The sequence below is a fragment of the Pelecanus crispus genome, chromosome Z, assembly GCF_030463565.1.
Source record: "Pelecanus crispus isolate bPelCri1 chromosome Z, bPelCri1.pri, whole genome shotgun sequence".
Classification (NCBI taxonomy): domain Eukaryota; kingdom Metazoa; phylum Chordata; class Aves; order Pelecaniformes; family Pelecanidae; genus Pelecanus; species Pelecanus crispus.
The window spans coordinates 17,876,117-17,886,696 of record NC_134676.1 but is presented as its reverse complement, the minus strand read 5'-3'; the positions used below and the strand labels follow the sequence as shown (position 1 = coordinate 17,886,696).

Genomic DNA, 10,580 nt, shown 5'->3' with positions numbered 1-10,580 from the left:
AGTTGACAGTTCAGTGATGGGCTAGAAATATGAATCTGTCATAACATTCAGCATGTGAAATGACAAATCCATTAGGAGAGATGGAATCAAAGGAAAAACCAACAACATATGCCCTTCCAGGAAAATAATAGCTTGAAAAATTGCTTTAAAATAGCCTTGAAAATGGAAAATTTGTTTCTTTCTGGCAAAGGAAACTGCATTAATTTAAAAAAAAAAGAGCAAAATATTCAGGCAGATTTTATGGGGAAACCTTTGCAATCCCAATAAAGCCCCTTTTGCTTTGAAGTCAGACGCGTGATTCAGTAAATGACTCATGTTAGCAATTAGAAAATGGTCATTTAGGGTCCTGATTTCTTTTGAGACAAGGAGGGTGAGGGTGGGGAAAGAGACACAATAAATCTTGAGAGGCTTAAAAGGAAGAGCAGGCTAAAGTGTGAACTTTTTATTTCAGCAGCGGAAGCGAGAAATCAGTGATTCATTAAACGAGGGAGAAAGACCTCCATGGAAGCTGGCAAAGAAGGAAAAGGAGCTAATTATGTCTCTTCCCTTTTTACTCTCTCTGACCAGTATATAATCTGCTTTTCCAGGGTCTGCCTGTAGTATATACTTCTTTCCAACCTCTCCACCCTACCCCTCCTCCAGCGAGGGGGAGGGGGAGAACTAGCAGGCAACAAGCTCCAGGTGGCTTTCTCAAGCACTTCACTGCCAAAAAAATAAAATTAAATCCTCCGCTAGAAAACAAGTTTCTTTTTTTTTTTTTTTTTTTTTTTTTTTTAAGCAGGGTGGGAGGAAGCCTCCCTAGAGGGACTTGGTTTAGCCTGGAAGACAGGGAAATTAGTAAAGCATAAGTCTCCAAGCCATGCTGGTGGCCGGCGCTCCGAGGAGAGGAACGCTTTAGGAGCAATTAGCAGCGAGCCGAAGGCGGCGGCTGCTGCTGCTGCTGCTGCCGCTGCCGCCCGGGAGGAAGCGGGGGCAGCTCCCGGGGCTCCCTCCGCAGCAGGCACCGCTCGCTGCGACTGCGAAAGGGTTTCAGATGTCCCACCGCTGCTTGACCCCCTGCAAATAAGGGTTGACCACCAGAGGCACATCCCACCTCTGACTTGTAATCGCTGACATTTAGGCTACAGCTTCCAACCTGTTTACAACCAAAGAGGGAGGGAAAGGAAGGAAAGGGGGGGGAGACAAGTTGGGATTTTTTCCTCTCTCTCTCTCTCTCGATTTTTTTTTTTTTTTTAATACTGTTCTGGAGAATTCAAAGCAAAACAAAGAAACTGCCTCCTCTGGGGTTGTCAGTGAGAAAGGACGAGTTGTGCAACTGGTTTGGGATTTGCAAAAAGGCGAGGGGGTGGGGATCAGAAGAAGGTGCAAAGCCACAAAGCGTGAGTGCGCGCGTGTGTGTGTGTGAAGGGGTATGTGTGAAAAATCCCTTCCAGCACCCTTTCCGCTGGTTATTATTTATTTTTGTTGTTGTTGTTGTTCACTTTGCTGTCATCTATTTTTCAGACCTTTCTGCATCTAAGATGGTGAAGAAAGGAGTGAGGAAGAGAACAAAATAACTACTGGGAAGTCTCAAACCAGGTTGGGGAGTGTGTGTGTTTGGGGGGGGGGAGGTGGGGTGGGGAAGAGAAAAAGGAAAGAGGATTAACCACAGCAACCCCCCCAAAACACCAACAGCTCTTTTTTCTGAGGGAGGACTCGAAGGATTAAAAGGCAGCAACTTCTGAGGCGATTTGTCCCCTGAGTTATGGATGTTGGTGCACTTACTTCAGGCCAGATCAGAGCTCAGAGGGATCTAACCAGAAGCAGCAACCACCGGCTCTCCACTTGCCTTTTACCAGGTTTTACCCTTCCAGTATGTTTCATTTGATAAGACATTTTCCAGCGCCCAGAGTTTCAGTACAATGTGCAAATGGATACTGACAAATGGTGCCTCAGCCTTTTCCCACCTGCCTTGCTGCTGCTTGCTGCTGCTCTTCTTGGTGTCTTCTGCGCCTGTCACCTGCCATGACCTCGGCCAGGACATGCTGTCCCCGGAGGCCACCAACTCTTCTTCTTCATCATCCTCCTCCTTCCCCTCGTCCTTCTCCTCTCCTTCCAGTGCGGGGAGACACGTGCGGAGCTACAATCACCTCCAAGGAGACGTGCGCAAGAGGAAGCTCTACTCTTACAACAAATACTTTCTCAAGATCGAGAAGAACGGCAAGGTCAGCGGCACCAAGAAGGAGAATTGCCCCTTCAGTAAGTACCGCTCGGCCGCCGCGCCGCCGGCCAGCACCCGCCGGCCCCCCCAGCGCCCGCCGGCCCCGGCCCCGGCCCCGGCCCCGGCTCCGCAGCGCCCGAGCCCCCTCGCCGGGGAGGGACGGGGAAGGTGGCGCCTCGGCGGGGAGGGGGCGCGGGGCTGGGGTGGGGTGGGGTGGGGTGGGGTGGGCTCCTCCGGGACGCCGCTCCCCGCCAGCCCGCGTCTGCCAACCTCTCCGGTTACATTTGCTTTGCAAATGGCTTCGCCGAGCACAGCTTGTTTCTTTGCCTGGCAGAGGAGCAAATTAGAAAGACTTGTAAGGATGTGGCGCGGAGCAGGGGGGGAGCATTGTCTGCCGAATCTGAAAATCATTATGCCCTGTCATTAAAGTGCCTTGACGGGAACGCTGTATTGAAACAATGCGTCCAAGTCCCCCGCGCACAGACGCGCTCTCCTCCCCGAGCCGCACGGGAGCTGTCTGCTCCGCGCTCCCGCCTCCCCGAGCACGGAGCGGGGGCTTTTTCCCAGCCTCGGGGCTGGGACTTTGCCTGGCTTTGCTCTCTGCCGCCGGGGTGCCCGGCGGGGCTGGAAGCCGGCGAGGCGATGCTGGTGCCGGCTGCGCCCCGCCGCTGCACCGCTACTCGCTCCATTGTAAACATCTGGGGCTGGGTTCGCACAGACCTCACACGCATTTCATTGTCATTTTTTTTTTTTTTAAAAAGATATTATTTCAAAGTAAAAGTCATGTGGCTGTTTCCATGGCTGAAGTTTCGAGCTTTCCTGTAGTACTAATTAGGCTTTTAATAATAGCATGCCTCTGGTAACGTATTTTCGGCTCTCAGTGCTGGAAATGTAACCTTTATTCGGTTTTCCTGCCTGTGCAATCTCAAATTGAAGTAACTGTAGTAAATCACAATGTATTGCATTGTAACTCTTAAGTGACTGCGTCCCACTATAGTAGCGTGCTGAGAAACTAAGTTCTCTTATACAAGTGTTGTGGGAAACTCTTTGACTTGCTTCTGTGGTGGAGAACCACGTTTTGGTTCTTGGGTTGTTTTACATAAATCCAAATAAATCTGGGGATAAATCTTCTGTTAAATTAAAACAACTTAAAGTGTCTTAAGTAGATCCCTCCTTAGCTAATGTGTAAAGTATGGAGTAGTTCAGCAGGTTGCCGTGCTGTATGAGAGACATTACTGTTAATTCAGTTGTATTTCTATTAAATACCCATAATATAGGCTTACAAACGGGGGGGAGAGGGCTGCTGTATCGTATGTCACTACTTCACTTGCTCCACCTTGCAACTTCATACTTTGTCATGCGCTTAATGCTTGGAAAAGCTTTAGATGTCAAAGCAGTTGAATCTTGCCACCTCCCCTTCTACATTTCATAGAAAGCCAGATTCTTGAAAAACAGAGCTATGATGAAGGCTTCACTTTGATGAATTTGTGTGGAATGAGCTCCTAGCACTGTATTTCTTAGATTACTTTTGCTTGTGGAGGAAGACAGTATCATTCCCCCAAAATGGGATTCTGAAAGCTTTGTGTGCATCTCTCAGAACACCAGCCATTCTCTGTAGAACATTGCTGTCGGAAGGGCTGCAAGGGGTCCAGTCTGACAACATCATACTCAGGGAAGTAACTACCCATCTGAACAGTCCACATAGCCAGCAGAACTGTTCAGTGAGTAAAGTTGCACACATGCATGAGCTTCTGCAAGATTATGCCAAGAAGAGGTAGAATACACTGAAATACACATAGCATCTTTCCGCTCTTTCAGTCTACATGCAAGAACAACCCCCTGCACCTATAGGGTGTGATTCTTCTTTCCTAGTTCTCCAGTCAGTTGCATCAGAAAGAGAATTGGCATTCTTGGTGATGTCATGGTTATTGTCACATCTGCAGAGTATCTACTGAAAGAGAGGAGAATGTAATTTGGTTCATATAAAAGCAAACTAATGCCTTTATTCTACAGAGTTGTATCCTGTCCCTCAAGTTTATGGGCAGTGAAGAAAGGACTTCCGTCATCTTAAAACTTGCAACTTGCTAACTGCACTTACATCACACAGTCAGACCTAGCGTACAGCGTCTTTGAAAAAAAAACAATTAGGATCTTGTTAGCAGAAGAGAAGTCAAACAGTTGTGTGTTCTTCTTTACTAGTCATTATGATTTGCAGTGTGAAATTATTTTCTGTAAAAGTACATAGTCTGAGATCATTTAAGAACATATTTACTGTGCCTGTATTTCAAGAGTGTCAGTAGCAAAATGTTGCAAGTGATTCACAAAATCTGTGCTTTTCATAACCTCATGTGTAGCTGTGCCATCATAATGCTGCCATAATCCACAGCTGGACTGATTCCATACAAATACATGGTATCTTCAAGATAGTCTAAAATATATAATTACATGTGAATAGATTTCTGCCATGCATAAAGGGTTAGCCAGTCAGCCCACTGAATTGTAGCCTGTTTAACATTAAAGGCTATTTAATCTCTAATATAAGTTGCTCTTTTGAAACCATACATTCCTAAACAAACAATAGTGACTATTCGCACACAAGACTTTGAAATAGTCTAATTTGGTGGCTAATTTTCTTTTTCTCATATGCTAATGTTTAAAATCCATTTATGCTGCAGTAAAACCTTATCTGTAGGGCTGTAAGATCGTGGTATGTTGTGTAATTAGACAACAGCTTTCATGGCTGGCTGCCAATTAAGCACTGTCAAGTAAGAAGAACAGTTGGAGAAAGTCAGAATAAACATTCAGAAAACAGAATCTAGTCTCCAGCCTTTAAATGGCTCAAGCAGCATTCATAGATTTGCTCTATAAATACTGTGTAGAGTATGCTAAATTAAAGTTTACTCTGGCAGATGTTTTCCAACTTGATTGCTTGGAACTATTCCATCAGCCTTTCTCTACCTATAGGGTAATGGGAACAGAGGTGGCTTCTGACTGCTCTGTCAGGAGGCTGTGAGAACGCACAGCATTTGGCATAGCCGGAGGGTGTCTGTCACTAGATAGAAGTAGGACACTTTTTATGTTTTGTTTTATTGTTCCTTACAACTGGAAGTTTGTCCTCAAAATACAACTACTAGTTCATCCCACAGCACACAGCTGTGAAGTCCCTTGCCCCTGTTCTTGATAAGAGCCGTTTGCACGCATGAGTAAGGAGAGCTATACTGCTTTCTGGTGACTTAAGTACTTGTTGAGGGAAAAACAAAACCAACAAGCCTCCAAAGAGCAATTACAAAAGCTTTTGCTGTAACTTGAGATCTGGGATGACCAAGGGAAGTTTAAGCCATATATTAAAATGGAGAGAGAACTGCATGTGTGCAGATTCTGACTTCCCTTGCACCCAGAAAGCTTTCCTGAAGATAGTGAAACTCTTTGGGTTTAACGGATGGCATGCATTGGGCTATATGATACATGATAAGCTGGTTCAGAAAAACTTGAACATATTCAAGTGTTATACTATTTTCAATTGACTTTTAAGTCAACTGTTAATAGTGCTATGAAGCTCACAGACTTTAAATTTACAGGACAGGTCTTAGTAGCTGAAGAACAGTAACACAGTATGTGACACCTAATTAGCAGCGGCTAACCTGCAGTCTGTGGAGGCAGTTCTGCCTGAGCAAGGATTGCAGGATCAGGGCATTAGTTAGGTACGTGTTTAGGGAGTGGAGACTGTGTCATTGAGCCTGGGTGTTAGTGGGAAGACTTGCTGGAGCGATTCCTGCGGGCTTTGGACCAAGCAGTGCTATGCAAAACCTACGGTAGATGGCGGCACAGCCACTGCCTGCTGCCACCTCTGCTCAAAGTAGGTGGACAAGAAGGGACTGGATCCTCAGCTCTATGAGCTAACTTAGCTCAAGCAAAGCTAAAAGGGCTTACACCAGCTGAGATTCTATTAATTGGCCTTCTGAGCATCCAAAGTGGATTAATCCAAACAGTGCAAAGGCACTGCAATTGCAGACCAAGAGCGTTCACTGGGGAAGCTAGCATGTAACAATTAGCTCCTTCTCACTTCTAACCTATTCCAGGCTTTTCCCTTCAGTATGCAATTATCTTTTATACATAGCTTTAGGATCTGCTGAAGTCCCTGATAGTCTTTGGTTTCGCTTTAGTTAGTGTGGGATCGTACTAGCAACATGGTGACTAATAGCAAAAAGTTTTTGAGCCTCATTTCTGTAGCCCAAAAGATTGTAAACAACCACTCTAATTACTAGAAATACTGGACATTACTACTAAAGGTTTTAAGTGTGTGTATATATACATGACATATAAATACAGATTTATACTATATATCAGGTTATATACATAGAAATAGCATTAAAAGTGTTTTGATTAAGTATATGCAATTTGATACCCAGTTTTTTATTATACCTCGGCTGTAATAAAATCATAAGGCTTGCTAGGTACCTTAACCTCAGTGGTAAAGCTTAAATCAGATTAGAATACTTGGTAAAATGTGTTCTTTTGCTACTGAACATTTCTTAAGCTAGCTTTTTTGGGCTTATTGACGCCTCATGAGCTGGCATTTGTAAATTAATGTGAGAATTTTTCCCTGTTTTTCTGAAAACTGATTAGTAGGCCTGTGTGTTTTGTTGTTTTACTCTTCATAGAGATCTGGTTTATTTTTTTACCAATCAAAAAGATTTAATATAGGAAATATTATTGGTTTAGTGAAGTAATTTGGATCTTAGGTTCTTTAATATGAAATTTGTAAGTTCTTATGGAGATGGTTTCTCACTTTAAGGTTTGGGTTTTTTTTTTCTCCCCCCCCTGCAGAACTCAGTTACGTAATTTATAACCAGCAATATACAACTTCAGGTGCTTAGGATTTATGAATGTGGAAAGAATTGTACTATTTAACATCTACATGACACTCTCCTGTTACCCTTACTGCATTCCTGCTTTGTGGACCCTCCATGCTGATACTGTAGCCCTGACATAAATCTGTTCAAAATATACAGTTGTAAGAAGTCTTTTTGTCTTCATAAATCTAACTTATAGCCACTTGCAAAAAAAGAAAAAAAAAAAAAAAAGAGTTAGGGGCAACTGGAAGTTTATTTTTCTTAAAACCTCAGAAGAAAGAAATCAAGGGGCATGCAGGTTTATAGATGCTGTGCTGCTGTTTTAATGGGAGGGTTGTCAGGTAGTGGCTCGGTCAAAGCTTCCCTTGAAGATGGCGTCAGCTGAGTGAGCACTATAGAATGTGCTTACACTTCTGAAACATCTTGGATGTATTCACTCATAGGATAAGATCCTCTGTTTTGAAATAAGGCATTTTAAGATGACTTTCAGATGTCTTTGAGCTGCAAATGTGAATAGGGGCCTTTTCACTTCAAATGGGAGTCAGATCAGATCCTGCAATAGGGGAGTTTTCATTTACGCCATAGAGCCTTTCATTTTGGAAAAGTAAAAACCCTTCTATGAGCAAATCTTGTTAACCTGCATGTCTTAAGTTAAAAATAGCAGATACCTGTATGAATATAGGGCAACATCTCCTGTCATGGTGGATTCCTGACTTTTCCTCTGAGCAAGTAATATAATCACACAAGGAAGGTTCTAAATAGGAAAAAAAAAAAAAAAAAAAAAAAAACCCAAAACAAAACAACAAAAAAACCCCACCTTTGTAAACAATATTGTATTCTTAAGCTTAATATTTGGGATGATAGAAATAGTGTTAGCAAAGCAGAGAAATTATTTGGTCAGCTTAGGATTTGTTATAATGCTCTCTTCATGGCCTGTTTTTGCTTGTTTGTTTTTCTCAGTTTTCTGAAGAGCTTTCTGAATCAAGTTCTTACAGTTTGTTCTTCTGCAAAATAACACTGAGTTGAAATTTCAGTTGAACACTTGCTACCATTGCTTGCAGTCACCAAAAGACACTGAACTATCTTATCCTAATATTCTGGGGTTTATCATCTAATGACCTCTTTGCCACTTTGAACAGCACAAAAAGTTTGAATGTTTATCAGTGTTAGCAACCACCACCAGCTTGATGAGACTGCATGGAAAAGTAACCTTTGCTTGCTTTGGGCTATGAAAACCAAATCATCAGATCAGAAATGGAGGATGCATTTAGTTAACATTGGCATGCCTATGTTTCTTGGACAGTAGGTATACTAGTAGTGCTAGTCTAACTACATATACTTATGAAACAAATTCTCCTTCTTTTGCTTTGACAACTCATTTTGATGCAATATTTTAATATCTTGCAGGCTTTCATTGCTCAGATGCTGTGAGCACAAAAAAAGTAGTCTATGGTACTTGCAACCATTAGTTCTGTTAACTAGAAAGATCTTTTCCTAGCTGTATTAATTGCTTCTGTTTCTAGTGCCAATTTGTTGTAAAACATCTCTGTTAGTTACAACATAGTAAAAAGGAGACAGGAAACACTGTTATGTTAAGTTTTGAAAAGTCAGCCTGGGAAAACTCTCTGTGTTTATGAAGAAAATTAAAATCTTCAAGGGCAGGATTGAGGAGGAAGTAGCTTAATCTTTAATCACTGAATGGATATTAAAACTGAATTAATTAGCTGAGTGGATTATTAAAACTGATTATGCTGCTTCATGAGTACAGCACAACAAATGGAAGTTGCAGGGGAAAGAAATGGTTACAAGTGAGCCAGGTCAAACATTAAATAATGGCTTTAAAGGCGCTCTTTGCTTTTAAATTAGGTCACTTGTGTTCTTTCTTTGAACATTTAGTTCTAATTGCAACAGTAAATCAAAGAATACACTCAAAGTAGATTCCCATGTAAGGTGGACAACTGGACAGTGCCTTTTTACTGCTACTAACACGTGCATCCAATTACTGGGTTGATATACTCACAGTGTCAACTGTAAAGCATTCCCCTATTTTATAGTTAGTCTAAAGAATTATTAGCCTGTCCTCTTTCACATTTACTTCTAAATAATCTGTCAGTAGTGTATATCTTCTACAGCTGAAGAGGAATTTTCACACGCATTGAAACTGACTTTCAGAAAAAGGAAATGTTGAAACTACACCAAAAAGTTTCATTCCTTTTCTTCCTCTCCCCTTCCGTAATTTCTGGTGTTGTGCAAGAGAAGAAAAGGCTACAGATACTAGAAACATGAATGGTCATGAATTTTATATAAAACCAAAGATCAGATCTTTCATAAACCTTGATTTAGTAAAGCAATATGATGCCTGCTCCTTTTGTGGTGGAAAACATATGTGAAGGACAATAAACTTAGTTGCTTTTTGCAGTTCCTGACTCCTCTTCCTACATGGGGAGTAGAGGTGAAAATGGGAGGGCTGAGGGGTCTAGTTGCTCTTCCTTCTGCTGCCACTGATATTAGAGGTTCAAACATTGCACAGAAATAAAGGAAATATAGGTTTTCTTTCAGGTTCCTGATGCACATCTGTGCAGCTGTAGTCAGTGTGTGTGGGAGTTGGGGGGGAAACGCTGAAGCATTTTTGGAAGCATTCAGGATGTTGTTTAATTGGAATTAAGGCACGGTGCTAAGTGGAGGCTGGATATAAATCAATGATATCATGCCCGCATTAGAGGAAGAGGATGGGAAGTGTGACGAGTGCCAGAGCAACACTAGAAAGGATGGATGACAAGAAAGAAATAGAGGCAGCATGTGTCATGTGTGGGAGAGAAGTAGGGAGAGGGGGAGCGTAGCTTACCCATTTTGGCATCTGTGAACTGTCAGTGATGTTGAATTGTCCTGTCCCATCTCACTCCATCATCAGCTTGCTCACAGACTGAACCTATGAAGCCACTAAGGTTCTTGTTGAATTTGTCTAAAAGTGTGTAATCGATGTTGGGATACAAACTCTTCCCACTCCCAATTTCATTGTGTCTTCTCTGATCCTGTTCTAGAGATACTAGATACTATTTGGTACATGCTCTGGGATTCTCTTCTTCATATTATCCTCTTCAAGAGGATTAATAACCTGCTTTATTCCTAATATCAAAGACAGTACAGACTACTTGCAAGCAGAAAGGTGGGAAAACTTGCCCTTGGAAGTAATAAGCTATTTAAAGCAGCCACAAGCAAATCTGTGTTAAAGAAAAAAGCTGAGGTTTTGTTTGGTTGGTTTTTCTTCAATTTGTCACTGTGCTAGTATTATCCACTATGTTTGTTATGAGAAACATACACCTGAAGGACATCAAGATATCCTAAACTTCTAAGTGTTTTAATCTTTTGAGGGTGGAATAGGGTATTTTTATGACTGATACATTTAGTGTTATCAAATATGTCATGTTTTGTAAGCTTATCTTTAAGATTTGAAGTAGTTACAAGTTCATATACTCAGTAACTGTTAACTGCAGTGAGCAAGGGAATGTATGCTCACTGGGATATGG

At 42.1% G+C, this 10,580-nt stretch overlaps 1 protein-coding gene across 1 annotated transcript in view; it reads left to right on the top strand.

Annotated features, from left to right (window-relative positions):
• The first annotated feature begins 1,901 nt into the window (after nucleotides 1–1,901).
• Nucleotides 1,902–10,580, top strand: part of FGF10 (fibroblast growth factor 10) — a 63,380-nt gene continuing 54,701 nt past the window's right edge. The window contains exon 1 of the mRNA XM_075726891.1: nucleotides 1,902–2,238. Coding sequence (XP_075583006.1) covers nucleotides 1,902–2,238 — 337 coding nt within the window. The remainder of the gene's footprint in view (nucleotides 2,239–10,580) is intronic.